We start from the raw sequence: 17102 nt of genomic DNA, 5'->3' as shown, positions 1-17102 counted from the left end.
CCAAGCAAGTACAACTGACCCTTTAAATTAATCAAGACTGCACAGAAATGAATTTTATCATGTACTATAATAAGTTTCTGGCATTTGGTGTGCTGCCTGGTAAGACCCAGGTAGTCAGCCAACAGACTGGGATCACCTAAGTCTTCGCTCATAATGAGGACTCATAACCACCTGTATTATAAAAATAATTTATCCAACACAGTAAGTGCCATATAAAAACAGCTAAGAAATTACACCAGAAATTAAGTTTTGTTCATCCTGTTAGAAAAAAAAAAAAAGGAATTAAAAAATAAAATAAAAAAAGTGACCAAAAAGTTGTGTATCCCCACAAAGATATCAATAAAAAGTAGAGCTCATCTCAAAGTTTTATTTTTTCTCTTCAGAAAAGTGTTGAATATATTGTGCAAATGAAAACACAAAACACAAAAAATGTATTCCACATGTAAAAAAAAAAAAAAAAAAAAAAAATAATGCAGAAAACAAAACAAAAACAATGCCAAAATCAGATAAGACTTAATCTCATTTAATAGTACATGTGATGCTGGACCATTATATTATTCACTTTAAAAATATTGCTGCTTTCTGCCTGAAATCCTTTTCAGAAGGGAGACACCTAGTGGCGGGAACTTCAATCTAATGTGCAGTTCAGCCCCTTTTACTAGGAAAATCTTGTCTCCATAGATGAGAGACTGGTTCACAGTGAGTGGGGAAAGGTTCTTTTCTCTCATCACACAGTAAATGCAGATATGAGGAGCCGGATCTCCTCACAGCTACCCATATCTGCAAACTTTCTCTGAGCAAAGGACTGAACGTTCTGCAAACCTCACAGTTTCCAATGTAAGAAAAGTCTGTACTTCTATACCGATTTCTGGCTGCTTCTGCGATTACAGATGGAATATTATTCTCACACACACATACACACACACACACACACACACACACATACACACACACACCAAGCAGCTTTCCTGACTGTTCTCACAAATTGCTCTTTTCCTGTGACATGCCTGCGTGCATTTGCCGTTTATTTACAGTTAGTTCATTGTCCCCGATAGGATATTGTTCCTATATGATGGCCATATGGGTTTTTCAGCTATTTGTTTGCTATTGTACAGTTACTAATGACAGAATTCCATATAAACAAAGCAAACTAGTTATACTGGATAGGGGAGGGGGAAGATTGCTCCTCACTGTACACGCCAACAGTCTGAGACACAAATGTAAAATGTGCTACAGCCATAATCTGTTTATTAGCAGCAGGGAAACTGAAGGGTAACAATGTATGAAGGCTTATACAGTCCTAGAATTGACTGACCAGCAATACCCTGCACAAATTTACATTTTTCATGCAACCTATGTGCCCTGACCGTATTCTGCTGCTGACAGGAGCTCATATAGTAAAGCTCAGTAATATCAATTTTTCTGATTCACATCAAGGCCACTGAAGCTGATCCCAGCAGCAGTGTTTTAAGGAGATTAGTCAGGATTAGAAAAGTATGCTGCACCTTATCGGTTCATGGTTGTGATTGGCAACTGTAGCTCAGCTCCACAGGTATGAATGGGGCTGAGATGCTATACCACTCACATCCTGTAGCCAGATGTGGCACTGTTTAGAAAAAATAGATGCCCTGCTCTAATCTTGGAAACCTCTAACTTGTGTACATGTAATATTACAACTCATTTCTGTAGTACTCCTAATATCGCATATCCAAAATCTAGCCTAAAGCTTGCTTCTCGATGCTGGAATTAATGTGTACAGCACATATGTAGATAGTAAGTACCATACCTGTGGGTCACTCCTCAATGATGCAATGCCTCCACCACCTAATGCATTCTTCAAAACAAAATTCAATCCATATATTCCTGGCAACTCGTATCTGGAGAAAAAAATAAATAAATTGTCAAAGAAGAGATGGAAGAAACTTTCAATCTGAATTTACCCCTCTAATAATTCCTTATATGATCAAATACAATCTGGATTCCAGACAAACCATTCAAATAAACAGGGTACTAAAATTTCCAGTGACCTGCTGCTAAATCTAAGGAACTCGATGGTAATCTTTCATGACTATCCTCCACCTTTAACTATGATGATCACACTCCACTCCAGATTCTCTACTTCAAGGTATTTTTTTTTGCCTCCTGTATCAGTTTCCAAGACCCCAAGATCCCCCCTCTCTACATGTCGTTTGCCCAGTAATTCATGTCTCACTTTTAAAAAAGAGGATACCCAATAAAAACATTAATCATCCATTCATGGAATAAGAAAAAGTGTGTAATGACTAGAGGCTCCTCCACTGGTACCACCAACACTCTCTAGAAGGGTTTTGAATACTCACTGCTCCATTCTACATCTATGGGTTCTGACAAACCTTGAAGCTCCCCCGTAAACACTGAACAGAGCGGCAGGGCACATGGAAACAGCAGCTCTATTGAAACGCATGAATAGAATGATCATGATGCTCACACCAGTAGATTCCCCCTATCATACATGTAGCGCCCATCTAATGTTGCCTAGTTCCTTACATGACATTACTGGATTGTAATCTAAAGTAGAGAAATCACCTGGTCCAGATGGAATACACCCCTGAGTTCTGAGGGAATTAAACATGGTCATAGATAGACCCTTGTCTCATATTATAAAAATGAGTTTAAAGGGGTTGGCCACTTTCAGACCAATATTAACAAACAAATGTACAATAAAAAGATATACAATTTTCCAATATACTTTCTTTATCAATTCCCCACGGTTTTCTAGATCTCTGCTTGCTGTCATTCATTCTGTTACTTCTAGTGGATAAAACTCTGACCATGGTCATGTGATTTACGGTCCATGGTCATGTGATGAGGACACAGGTGCACAGCTGATTACCAGGCAGATGTCTGATTACTGTGCTGTGACTGTAACGAGCGGCACCTGTGTGCTCATCACATGACCATGGACCGTAAATCACATGACCATGGTCAGAGTTGTATCCTCTAGAAGTAACAGAATGAATGACAGCAAGCAGAGATCTAGAAAACCGTGAGGAATTGATACAGAAAGTATATTGGAAAATTGTATATCTTTTTATTGTACATTTGTTTGTCAATATTGGTCTGAAAGTGGCCAACCCCTTTAATGTTTGTGTTCTTTATGCACAACCAAACGACCGAACCAATCTTCACCAAATTTGGCACACAAACCTTCCTGGACACCTGAAGTATCTAAAACCAAGCCCCAACTCGCTCGGACGTACCGTTGCTGAGATACAGCATTCCCAAAACAATGACCCCCCCCCCAATCAATACAAACCTCCAAGTCTTTCACTCAAATTCCAACTGCCATAAACACAGTCACTCCACATGCACAAGCCAACACTGATATTCAAACAGATACACGCATCGGAGCTTTAGATACGCCGTCTGCACACAGTTCCACATGCCAGAGGATTAAATACGTGACACTGAACAACAGGGGATAAGATACACGCGTCCGCACACAGTACCACACACCGGAGGATTAGATACTCACATCTGCACACAATTCCACACGCCCAAGGATTAGATACGCATGTCTGCACACAGTTGCACATGGCGGAGGATTGGATACTTGTGTATGCACACGGTACCATATACCGGGAGAAAAGATAACACGTCTGCACACTGTTTCACACGCCAGAGGATTAGATACGCGTGTCTGCACACAGTTTCACACGCCCGAGGATTAGATACGTGCATCTGCACACAGTGTCACATTCCCGAGGATTAGATACTCGCGTTAGCACACAGTACCACAAGTCAGAGGATTAGATACACGCCTCAGCACACAGTACCACAGACAGGAAGATTAGATACTCGGCTCTGCACAGAGTACCACATATTAGAGTTTTACTCCAGGTTTCCATAGCAACCTAGCCATATTTCTTCACTGCCGTGTGTCAGCTTTAAAGGGGCAGGGCATTGTGGATAACACTGTTACACAAGATCACATTCACACAGCTTTACTCCAGGTATCCATAACAACCGATCCCAGGTTTTTCACTGATATCCAAAATGAGATGCACATGATCACATGACACTTATGGACACAACATACATCAGTGCAAACCTGGTGCAAATTGTTATGGGGCCGCTATACAAACAAAAAAAATTATATATACCCGTGCAAAGCCAGGTCCTTCTGCTAGTATCTAATATTTAAGGATTCAGTAATGACTGGGTCTGTTCCACAGGACTGGCGCATAGCAAATATAGTGCCAATTTTTAAAAAGGGGTGTAAAAGTGAACCTGGAAACTTTAGGGAAGTAAGTTTGACTTCTGTGGTGGGAAAGATATTTGAGGGCTTTCTAAGAGGCTATCCTGGAGTATCTTAATGAGGAGTACAACGATAGATTAACAAACTTGGGGTTACTCAGTTTAGAGAAAAGACGTCTATGGGGAGATCTAATAACAATGTACAAATACATGAAGGGACAATACAAAGAACTTTCTAAGGATCTTTATATTCCTAGGGCAGTGACAAGGGGACATCCTCTATGTCTGGAGGAGAGAAATTTCACCAGAAACATAGAAGGGGATTCTTCACAGTAAGAACAGCGAGGCTCTGGAACTCTCTGCGCCAGGAAGTGGTGATGGCGGATTCATTAAACAAGTTCAAAGTGGGCCTGGATGCCTTTCTTCAAGAGGAAAATATAACAGGTTATGGACTTTAGATTTTAAGGACACATTGATCCAGGGTTTTTATACTGACTGCTAGATTGGAGTCGGGAAGGAATTTTTTCCCCTGAAATGGGGCAATTGGTATGAGCCTCATGGGGGTTTTTCGCCTTCCCCTGGATCAACACTGTAGGGATTGTATGGTTATAGGTTGGACTTGATGGACTGATGTCTTCATCCAACCTCATCTACTATGTAACTGTTTCTCATGGGTAACACCTTTAAGCCTCATATTCATCACTTGCAACCTGTTCTTCAATTCCAGTTTCTATCTTTTTCTCTTCCAGGACATTAATGAAATGCTAGTATATGCACCGCCTGTTACAATCTTCCCCATGCATTGTGTAGACAGCTAACACTTTACCAATCTATCCCTACAAATGCTCACCAAAAGATTACCCCTTCCAACAAGAATATAACTTGGCCGGAAATCTCCTCTAGCTGGTTTTCTAACAGTCGCCTGCTGGCACGTCTGGAGCTGCTAAGACCTTTTCCTGACCTCTTCCAGCCAGATGGACTCTTCCTTACAGATTCTAAACTACTATAGCCTAATGTATCTTGTAAACATGGTTATCAATGTGTTAATCCAGTAATAGGTCATGTAAGGAACTAAGGAAGATGGTGCCATGCCAATAAATAGTAATGAATGACTTGTCAATCCAATGATCATTCTGTAAACACTTTTGGTGCTGTAATGAAACAACACCTTAAAATAGAGGAACTCCTGTTATAGTTGTAACAGCAGGGGCTGGCATTACCATGAAGACAGCCAAGGATTTGACAAAGTTGCCCAGGGCTATCATGTGTTTGTGTATTAGGGCACAAGGAAAGTATGGCCTAACACACCTTGTGTGCATCTCTATACACAGGCACAATATACTGTCTTACGAAGGTAAATAAAGCTTTGCAAAAGTGATTAAAGCAAAATAGAAAACACATTTCACTATATACCTAACATTTCAATTATACCCACCTTCAAAATATAGCCTTAACTTATGTCAATAATGCGCAAAGAAAAAAAAAAGAAAAGAATTGTAATATTATATATATATGCACTCCCAACAGGTAATAATAAAACGTATATCATCTGCCAGACACACCACACAAGGATTTACTAAAAATCAGACAAATTAGGAGTAAAGGGTCCTCTACATAAGGGCTCATTTTGTCTTGTAAGTGGTGTATAGATAGACTCCCTTTTTAATGCTATCATTGGCTTTAGTGATTTTTAACTAAAAGCGGTGCTCAGGGAACATCTAGAAGGCTTCCGATGCTTCATGCTGGATAATTAACATATCAATAAAAGCGGTCTAATTAAAAAATGCTGGCGCTGATCAATGCATAAAAGGTATGCCTGGAATAACCTTGCTCAAGTTAGAAATCGCTACGGCCAATGCTTGGTTTCCCCATGAAACATGTGGAGAGAAAAATCCTGTAAGCCACACTTTCTCTCCGCATCTTTTGTGTAGAAACTGAGCGGAAACCACATGGACACAATTATAGTCTATATGGTCCGGGGGTTTCCTTAGGTAACCGCTTTTTTTATGCGTATAGCTTTCTGTCCGGGGGTCTCCAAGGAGACTTCCCAAATGGAAACCCGGACGCAGATGTGAACCGGATCCAACTATATAGATTTGGTATCGATGGGATTATGGCAACCCAAAGAATAGGAATTTGTTATTTTGGCTGCAGTGAACAGCATAAAAACAAATCTCGAAAGAAAATGGCACAAATGCAGTTTTTCTCTAATTCCACCCCATTCTAAATTTTTTTTCTCCAGTTTCGCAGTACTTCGCACACGATATCATATGGTACCATTACGAATTTCAATTTGTCTCACACAAAATAAGCCCATATATGGCTCTGTGAACTAAAAAATATAAAAGTTATGACTTTCAGAATGTTGGAAGTTAAAATAAAACCCAACACACAACTGACCAGAAAGGGTTAAAAAAGGAGAAGAAACATACCTTTGTGGCCATAAACTCATGAAGTAATGTAGAGATAATCATTATCTAATGGATATGCAAATTGGCCTGCAAGTGCACCAGGGGCTAGCCCAGTTTGCCAGAATTGCATATTGACACCTGTGACAAGAAGAGGCTGAACATGTCATTCACTGCCAGAGGGGCTTCACCCGTGGCTATAATCTGGCAATTCAAGCCTTCCCTCAGTGCACTTGCAGGCTTGATTATCCTTGCATTGCATTGCTCAGTTTGTGGCTATATAGGCAAGTTTCTGTTCTTATTAAAGGCCTTTGCACAGCAGTATCATTGGTTTGGGAGGGGTTTTATACCTGCCAGGGCCCCTTTAAGTATTAACTTGAACTTAAAGTGATGAAAATAAAGGGAAAAAAAAAAGTCACAAGAGATGAGCATTCTGAAGTGGAAAAAAATGTGACATTTCAGAGGCACTGGCTAAAACCATAATACCCTCAATGAAAGTCCTATTACTGTTCCATTCTTCTTCACTATCCTACAACTAATTTCGCACAAGGTTATATGAGCGAGGCATCAATCTACCCTCACCTTTGGGTCACACACCTCAGCCGCAATTTTCCTGCCTGCTTTCAGTGTAATGCGGTTTAGACCATTTTGTCTATTCTATAAGTGAGGATAGCTGTTCTCCACATATCTAGATATTTTCAGACATAAATGGTGAATTATGAGCTCTATATTATACATCAGGGTCAAGTGCAGTGTAATTGCCACAAAGCGATGGATAGTGTGAATAATGTCACCTCAGATGGCCCTTTAATAATTTTTTTTCTCTCTCTTTTTATCCATGAGAATAACTTCCAGTATCTGCTGTGTCAACTACATAGAAGGTCACCATCCTGTCAAACTATAGGTTTGAGAGTACATTTGTATTGTGATAACTGACCAGCACTAGTGTTGCTTCATTGTTGTTCTGGTCTGTAGGAGGACCAGAACAATGGAGAGACAGACCACTAATATAGCGGTTACATGTAGAGTCCATTGGACCCCACTGTTAACAATGGGGTCCATCAGGTGTTTGTCACTTTAAAACTGAAAAGAGAGGAGGAAAATGTCCTCTATATAGGGCTTTTCCTCTGTGGATTTTCAGGCAGACACAGTCTGACAGGTGTGAACGTAGCCTTGGTATATAAATGGCAAATACACAAAACATGCAACAAAAATGAGAAAAATAATCCGCTTCAAAGCAACCATGCAATATATGATCATAGATCGTAACCATTGCTAACACAAGATAAATCTATTTACAGATACCTTCCTGCCAGTATAAACTTCCCTGCATTAAACATGAGCCCGCCCATGCCTAGTCCAGAGGAGTATCTAGATTTTAGCTAGGTAAAGAAATTCACTGTATTTTTTAGAGAAAGAAGCCAACATTAATATGTATTAATGTCACATATGATGCCAAAAAATGAAAAAAATTGTCCAAAAGGTATAATCACACTTTAACCCTTTCAAGGACAAGCCAATTTTCTCTTATGCCTTCATGTTTTACGCCATACTTTCCAAAAGTTTTTTGTTTTTTTTTACTTAACAGTCCCACCAGAATATCAGAGGATCCTCTACTGGTCACAGGCTCTAATATGATAATAGACTAGCAAAATACACCCACATTTTAAAAGGTACAACCTAGAGGTTCTTGTAAGGTTGGAACCTCAGAATCATTTTATCTGGTGGACCCAAGGAACTTCAGTCAAACACAAATATAAATTCTATATTACTGCAGTCTTTGGAAAAAATTCTGTTATTATTGAGCCCTGCCACAGGTACTGGCAGACCTAGGAGTCTTCAGAAGTCTCCTGGCTGCATTGGTAACTGCATGCTTCCTTCAATCTCACCATACCATACAAGTGAACAAAGAAAACGATCAGATGTGATGGTTAAATGCCTGTGATCAGAAAGGTTTCAGGTCACAGGCATGGCTGTTAGGTCCCCATTGTGTGAAACATAAGATATTTAACATATTTTCTGATGTTAAGAGGCATGTTAACAATAGGAGAGGATGAACAATTAACAAGGCCAGGATTGGGGCACTAGAAACTTGACTGTGCACATATGAAACCTAATATATTATAAATATATTTATTTTTTATTTATTTATTTTTTTAATATCAACTTCTAAAATATATTACTCAGTAGAGGTACATACCTGGCCACAAGTTGCTCCTCAGGATCTTTTTTCTGCAGTAAATGCTGGAAGTAGTCTTCTACAACTTGTGATGTTAGTGCTCTTTTCAGGTATGCATAATATAATGGGTGACGAGCCACAACACCTACAGTACAAAAAGACAGCACTCACTCTACAAATAAACTGCAGAAGGCCATTTTTGTTTGGTGGGGCTGAAGATATATAAGGGATGAACCATAAGAACTCAGTACGTATTGAGTCAACATCCTACAGAGTCTCAAAAATCATGTTCTGTTACGTGGATAGCCCCAACTGTTCCAGATTATTGGGATTTTATAGTAAGAATCCTTAATATAAAATACTTTAAATCTAAAAATATAGAATAAATTATAGTTACATCTGCAGTATTAATAGACTCACAGAAACTACAAATATGCATTAGTGGAACCACAAATAGTATAATTACCTATGTTTGCAATGTTTCCTTTGTCCCCACTTCTCGTGTAAGCAAGTTCCTCTAAACGATATGTGTAAGGACCACTTGGTAAGTCTAGAAATATAAAGGCAATAAAACGATGCTAATAAGATCTGAGCACTATTGTGTAATGACAGACATTAAGAAATCATTACACATGAATAAACTATAAGGTGGTCATAATATTGTGCTTAACAAGGTGCCATTTAAGGTATGTCCTAGCCTGATCAGGTTAGTGCAACTTCTGGCACACATGTATTGGGGCCATATGTGGCATATTACATGGTGGTTTTCAGCCAATGAGGAAGGGAGGCACAATAGTTAGAAAATAATGCCCCGACCATACACTTAAAAGGGATTGTACCATTAAAACCTTTTTTTGTGGATAAGACGTCGGAATAGCCTTTAGAAAGGCTATGCGTCTCTTACCTTTAGATGTGGTCTCCACTGCGCTGCTCCTTAGAAATACCGTTGTTTTACCCAGTGCTCAAACAGCGATGGGGGCATCCCCACCGCTGCCAGAGAAGAGTCTCCAAGTGCCGCCTCCTTCTTCGTCCGACGCATCATCTTCAATGTCTTCTTCCGGCGCAGGCTCGTAACTTCTAGCAGAGCAGACTGCGCAGGCGCACAGGCCACGGGAAAATGGCCGCTAACAATACTGTGCAAGCAGCCATTTTCCCATGATCTGTGCACCTGCGCAGTCTGCTCTGCCCAAGGCCCGAGGTCTAGAAGTTACGAGCCTGCGCCGGAAAAAGACATTGAAGAAGACGCTGCGGAAGAAGACGCTGCGGACGAAGAAGCAGGCGGCGCTTGGAGACACTTCTCTGGCAGCGGTGGGGACGCCCCCATCGCTGCGAGAGAACTCATTTGCATACCGGTAAAAAACGGTATTTCTAAGAAATGGCGCAGTGGAGACCACGTAGCCTTTCTAAAGGCTATGCTATTCCGATGTCTTATCCACAAAAAAAAAAAAGGTTTTAATGGTAGAAACCCTTTAAGATAAAAGTTTGGTCATAATGATGCGTTCCTACTATCGACATAACCACTGCATGATCTGGGTGGGCAGTGTAAAAATTTATATATATGCAGAGTCTGTGCAAAATAGCAAATTATTGGGCAAATTTGGCCAGTTAAAGCACTTATATTTTCAACTAACCCATGGAAGAAAATTTGCAATAGAACAAAAGTTTTTTGCAGACAGAATTCTGCCACCGGCCACTAGTTATTTGCAGTCATTTTTGTTATATGTTTAGGGAAGACTATTAAAATATTAGATTATTGGGTGCTGACTTTCAACAAACCAGTTAATCAGCTATTTGATGGGGCCACAGCACTCCCCTTCATTGTTTACCATGTATAGCGCCACACTTTGTTACAGCTCAGATGCCTTCACTTGCATGTAGCGAGCTGGAAAGTCAGGCATTAGCAAAAGTACAGAGCTGTGCCTGGTATAATATATAGAGACCTCTTCACAAGGCTGATTGCCAGGGATGCTAAGAGTTTGACCCCTCTGCCCTGAATAACCCTTTTAATAGGTAATATATTATTCATTAATATGAGTAAATATATTGACTTTTTTTTTTAACATAACACGTAAAAGAAAAAAAGTCTCAATGATCTGTTTTTGAAACTAATTGCAATTTGCTATTAAACTATATTTAATCTGATAAAATTGATCTCTCCAAATACCTTTGGGCACTTCTGGTGTTACAGGATCTACAGCAGAAATGTATTCATCCACCGTGAAAGAATGGTCATCCACAAACTGTTCTATATGTTTTCCGTCCATGAAAATGTCAATCTAAAATACATGACATTACAAACTAGATATTTAGTTACAGATTATGCAGCTCTAAAATGCCTTAAAATGGCCATACAGTTTACATAGGTTTTGGGTGAACCTGACAATTTTGACAGGCTTGACCAGCCATCTAATTTATATTGAGACCTCTTGAGTATCACCTGATAGCAGATGTTGGGGGGAGATCATGATCGGGTTGTGGGATTTCAACTGCTAATCCTTCTGTTCTCAGGTACATAAGTAACTGCTAGAACTGTCTGACAGCAACTTTCTCCGCTCTCCCTGTTTAGTACACATGACATAGTGGTGAAGTATGCTCGTGTATGAGGAAGTCGAGCAACGTAGTTGTCAGCCAAGTGAATTTTCGGCCTAGAGCCATCTAAAATATAGGGCCAGTTCTTACGGGATAGCCCCACTGCTGACATACACTCACCGGCCACTTTATTAGGTACACCATGCTAGTAACGGGTTGGACCCCCTTTTGCCTTCAGAACTGCCTCAATTCTTTGTGGCATAGATTCAACAAGGTCCATATTGACATGATGGCATCACACAGTTGCCGCAGATTTGTCGGCTGCACATCCATGATGCGAATCTCCCGTTCCACCACATCCCAAAGATGCTCTATTGGATTGAGATCTGGTGACTGTGGAGGCCATTGGAGTACAGTGAACTCATTGTCATGTTCAAGAAACCAGTCTGAGATGATTCCAGCTTTATGACATGGCGCATTATCCTGCTGAAAGTAGCCATCAGATGTTGGGTACATTGTGGTCATAAAGGGATGGACATGGTCAGCAACAATACTCAGGTAGGCTTTGGCGTTGCAACGATGCTCAATTGGTACCAAGGGGCCCAAAGAGTGCCAAGAAAATATTCCCCACACCATGACACCACCACCACCAGCCTGAACCGTTGATACAAGGCAGGATGGATCCATGCTTTCATGTTGTTGACGCCAAATTCTGACCCTACCATCCGAATGTCGCAGCAGAAATCGAGACTCATCAGACCAGGCAACATTTTTACAATCTTCAATTGTCCAATTTCGTTGAGCTTGTGCAAATTGTAGCCTCAGTTTCCTGTTCTTAGCTGAAAGGAGTGGCACCCGGTGTGGTCTTCTGCTGCTGTAGCCCATCTGCCTCAAAGTTCGACGTACTGTGCGTTCAGAGATGCTCTTCTGGCTACCTTGGTTGTAACGGGTGGCTATTTGAGTCACTGTTGCCTTTCTATCAGCTCGAACCAGTCTGGCCATTCTCCTCTGACCTCTGGCATCAACAACGCATTTCCGCCCACAGAACTGCCGCTCACTGGATGTTTTTTCTTTTTCGGACCATTCTCTGTAAACCCCAGAGATGGTTGTGCGTGAAAATCCCAGTAGATCAGCAGTTTCTGAAATACTCAGACCAGCCCTTCTGGCACCAACAACCATGCCACGTTCAAAGGCACTCAAATCACCTTTCTTCCCCATACTGATGCTCGGTTTGAACTGCAGGAGATTGTCTTGACCATGTCTACATGCCTAAATGCACTGAGTTGCCGCCATGTGAATTAAGTGTTAACGAGCAATTGGACAGGTGTACCTAATAAAGTGGCCGGTGAGTGTAATGTAACATCTGAACCTCTGATGAGGAAGAAAGAAAAATAACCTAAAAGCAAACAAACAATGGTGGCCAAGAATTGTAGGAGGTATATGTATGGAGAATTCATTATGCAGTTTTTTTTTTGGTTTTCTTTTTTTACTGACATGACTTGATTTACTTATACATTTTCCACTGTCTATGGAAGGCATATTCACTCATAAATAGATAAATGCTCAAATACACTCACATTCACATCTTTCCTAGGGTATAGGAAGAAAAATGGTTTCAGGACAGGAGACCTATGATGAAAATGAAAAGGATAAATATATATAAATGAAAAAAAGTTCAAAAGCAGCGGCACCGTTCTGTGAGTGTGAACATACACCAAATCACTGGATCTCAAACTAGATGATCTGGCATTCAGGTGGTGCTCACTGTTAAACAAATAGTCCAATATAGTGCAAAAAAAATAGAAAAAAATCAGGGCACTCACCAGCCAGTAGTAAAATTCACCAAACTTTAATAATCTTCCATAAAAATAGGCACTTGAACAGCATTTACAGACGGGGGTAGGGTAGATGGAATGTAGAAGAAATGAAGCGACGACCGTTTCGTGCTAAATGCACTTCATCAGGCATCAACACTCATTTATATCACTGATTTATTAAACGTCAGATTCATTTAAATAGTCTCAATAAACCTTCCCTGCCTTCCCTCTGAGAGCTTCGGCTGAAGTTGCAGCCAGCTCCCAGTTTCAGCAGTTGCACGATCTCGTGCAGCTGCTGTGATCTGATTGGATGTACCGGTACGTCCTGTCAGAACAAGGAAACCACCTTCTGGATGTATAAAGTCTATGGGCGGTCCGGAAGTGGTTAAAAACACATGCATGCATTGGGATGGAGGCATTGAGATTATTAAAAGTGTATAGGCATCTTAAGATGGTGTTGTCCAAATCAGACAACCCCTTTCGAATTTTTCCTTAAAGGGGTTGTCCCATAACAAGGATCCTATCTATACTGCTAGTTTATGTGGATTTAAGACATTTCCTAAATATCAAAACTGCTTTGTTTGTCCGCTATCTTAATTTATTCACTTCATTGTTGACACTGTGTTTCTATGGCCACTGGGCTTATCTGCTCATTTCCCAAGTGAAGTAGCTGCCTGCTCTCAGGGGGGAGAGAGGGGCTTAGTGCTGCTTATGTCTGATAAGTAATGGGGCTCCTCAGATAGGGGAGGGGGAGGTGAAAGTTCAGGGATTTCTGAACTCTATCTTCAGCTCTTCCACTTATCAGTCAGTTTAATTGAATTTGGCTGATAAGGGCTGAGATAGGGAGTCCTGTACCTCTGTATGTAATGCAAGTTGATTCAAATCCAGCTCTGCTACATAAGCCTCTAAATCAGCTTCATACTGTGGTAATGCATTTACAACCAATCCCTCATTACTACCTGCAAACATAGCAGAGCAAGTGAAACCCCGCCCACCAATGTACCCAGAAAACCAGGAAGTGAACAGAGCACAAAGCCTGAAGGTTGGTGAACAAGGGTTATGGGAATACCCCTTTAACACTGTCTGTTCTGCTGACCATGATTACTTATTCTGCTCTCAATTCTCTTATTTGTAGGGAGTTCTTTTTTATAATACAAATGGCAAAAAAAAAAAAAAAAAATTAAGTTCGAAGCAAACAATACAGTGCAGTTCAGAAAGGTAGCAACACTCACACTCGAGGACGTCCACCTACAACAGCAGTGAGACCTGGAGCTACAGGAACAAAACAAAAAAAAATATATGAAATATAGCAAAAATTTATATTTTTTTTTAACTTTCTGCTAGAAGGCAAGCTATGATGTATGACGTAATTATATAAAAGCAATATATGTGCCTCAAGTCATGGGACAAAAATGGAAACTGAGACATATATACATATTAGATGTTTTACATGAAACCATCTAATTTAAAAAAAAAGCCCAAAACTGAATTATTTTTTTTGGTTGGTGTTACATATCTGTCCCACTAATTAGAAAATATATTGAGTGCATGATGTGAATATAACCTATGTCAAGATATAGCCAAATGACATTATTGTATGCTTACATATAGTTACATAGTAGATGAGGTTGGATAAAGACATCAGTCCATCAAGTCCAACCTATAACCCTACAATCCCCTACAGTGTTGATCCAGGGGAAATCTGGAACAGGTAAACTGCACTAAATTGGCCAAATGTGTTAAAATGACATGATGCAAGTATATTCTTATCTGCATCCTGCGAACAATAGCACTGTATTTAGGGCCCACGAGGATTCCTTTTTCTGCGAGTTTGGATACAAAGTTGTTATTCTTTGTCATCTTACAAGGAAATCAAGGTTCAGGAAAGTCCAACTAGGACACAGGGAACAAGTTTAGGTCTGTACTCTATTGCCAATCTCTTTCTGCAGGTGCCTACCCCCATATTAACAAATTCATCTGCTATGGAGACATACACTGTATAGGGAAATGCTTCCAGAAAAGATGGGAAAACGGGACATTGACATCAATTTGTAGAAAAATTTACAAATGTAAACTATTTTTTATACATCTACAATATAATTCTAATAACAGACTTAGCAAGTACATTGCTGGTAGTGGTTTGGCCACTTTAATTTTTTACTAATATATTATAGTGTTAATACTAAACTGTGGGAAAAAGTAAGGGTCTCAAGACAGAATGGATCCATATCTCTTGCAGGCAACAGTGTTGTTTTGATGACATGCACAGGGAAATAGACTGTCACCAAGCCATTGCCCTTGTTGGCTAGGAAAGGTCTTGACACTGTCAGCTATTATCTGCGAGAGTGGGGTCAAACAGAGAGTAGGTCAAACCGTTAAACTTATGACTTCTTTTGCAAAGTGTCTTCAACTTGCTATGTACGTGTTATTAGTCATAATATTTATAAATAAGAAGCTCTCTGAAATCTCCAACTACACTAACCAGCTGCCATTGTGGAGTCAAATGGAGGTCAGCTCAATGTGAATTACAGGTCACTTGCTCATGCATGGACTATATACTGTGAATGCTTGCAGATGCTTTTACAATTTCTCTACCATAAAGTAAGGTAATCATCCAATTTCCATGCAAACAAAATCCCATCATTCTATAAGACCTTTAACCTTCTCATTGCTGGAAATTACTATATGTACCATAGGAGTAGAATAATTCACCACATTGGTGCAGGGCACAGCTCTGGCTTATCTCTGAAGCTTTACAGTCCTTGGTACTACTGCAGGACAACATAGCCACCCAAGGCTTATAGGAACATTAAAATTTTGGGAAATGATTCACATATTTTGTACGGTTTTCCTTAATGAAGATCTGTCTGTGTGTTCAGATATTGTCACTGAGACATGATATAAAACAAAGACAACATTTAACCCTTTGCCATCTAGATAATATGCTTACAAAGTGTTAAAAGACACCCGCTATGAGGACTTTGGCCCACAAACCACCACCAACCTTTCATCTAGGACAGCAACAATTTGACAATGTCATTCTTTTGTATTCTGTCCAATTCCACATAACATTGAAAAAGAAGTTTACAATCAGTGTGTGTGACATTTAAAGAGAACTTTATCCCTCCTCCACCAAGTCCAGATATTCAATAGGCTTCTCTCCATTGATTTTGGCACAGTTGGAGTCATTTCTTTTGTCCCCACAGTTCCTGAGCAATCAGTGCAGTTAGTTTTGGTGTCCGGTGTGCTACAAAGGCTTTGTGCTGTCAGGTGGGCAGTGTCAGGCAGGAGCAGACAAGGTGTGTGATTCTGAGCTCTGACACTGGCCGCTTTTCTTTGGAGCTCTAAAACACCACCCCCATCTAACATGGTTCTTCTGACATTTCAGAGCCAAAATAGCACATCGGGACAAAAACTAACTGCGCTTGTTCCTCAGCAACAGTAAGGGTTATGCTGGAATCAGTGGAAGAGCATTTTAGTAGATTCCAAGGCCTGGAGTCGTTGTAGGTAGTGAAAGGTCCTCTATAAAAGACATGCATGGAGTCATGGAAGGAGTCAATTCATCAGAATATAAATCATCATTGTCATCTGTTACTGTCCTGGATACCAGATTATACAGCAAAACTCTGAACACAGTCATTCAACTCCCTAGATGCATCTATCGTGTGTAAACAATTGACGTGGACTCCCTTCGTTACCACTTAAGTGAACCCCAGTATTGTGCTTGTAAAAGAGAAAAAAAATTTTTGCAAGCATGGCATTTAATCTCAAACGTCTGGACACAACCTCTCTAACTTGCTTGGTGGGATTTCTGTGCTAGATTTGCTGAATTCATGAGCATGACTTTCTGTAAATGAGAAATGACAGGGACATTTGTTGTGTTAATTTAGCTTCTGACCACGGATTGAACTTTCTTGTGTAAATATAGCTTTA

General features: G+C 40.1%; 1 protein-coding gene across 1 annotated transcript in view; it reads right to left on the bottom strand.

The window, feature by feature from the left end:
- The window catches only part of LOC142219380 (uncharacterized), a 75115-nt gene that overhangs the window by 3356 nt on the left and 54657 nt on the right, over positions 1-17102 (bottom strand). Inside the window, exons 15-20 of the mRNA XM_075257418.1 lie at positions 14402-14441; positions 12930-12981; positions 10988-11099; positions 9290-9373; positions 8845-8968; positions 1787-1877 (exon numbers count right to left, since the gene is read on the bottom strand). Coding sequence (XP_075113519.1) covers positions 1787-1877; positions 8845-8968; positions 9290-9373; positions 10988-11099; positions 12930-12981; positions 14402-14441 — 503 coding nt within the window. The remainder of the gene's footprint in view (positions 1-1786; positions 1878-8844; positions 8969-9289; positions 9374-10987; positions 11100-12929; positions 12982-14401; positions 14442-17102) is intronic.

The sequence above is a fragment of the Leptodactylus fuscus genome, chromosome 1, assembly GCF_031893055.1.
Source record: "Leptodactylus fuscus isolate aLepFus1 chromosome 1, aLepFus1.hap2, whole genome shotgun sequence".
In the NCBI taxonomy this organism is placed as follows: Eukaryota; Metazoa; Chordata; class Amphibia; order Anura; family Leptodactylidae; genus Leptodactylus; species Leptodactylus fuscus.
The sequence above is the reverse complement of the archived record's forward strand: the minus strand, read 5'-3'. Positions and strand labels throughout refer to the sequence as shown.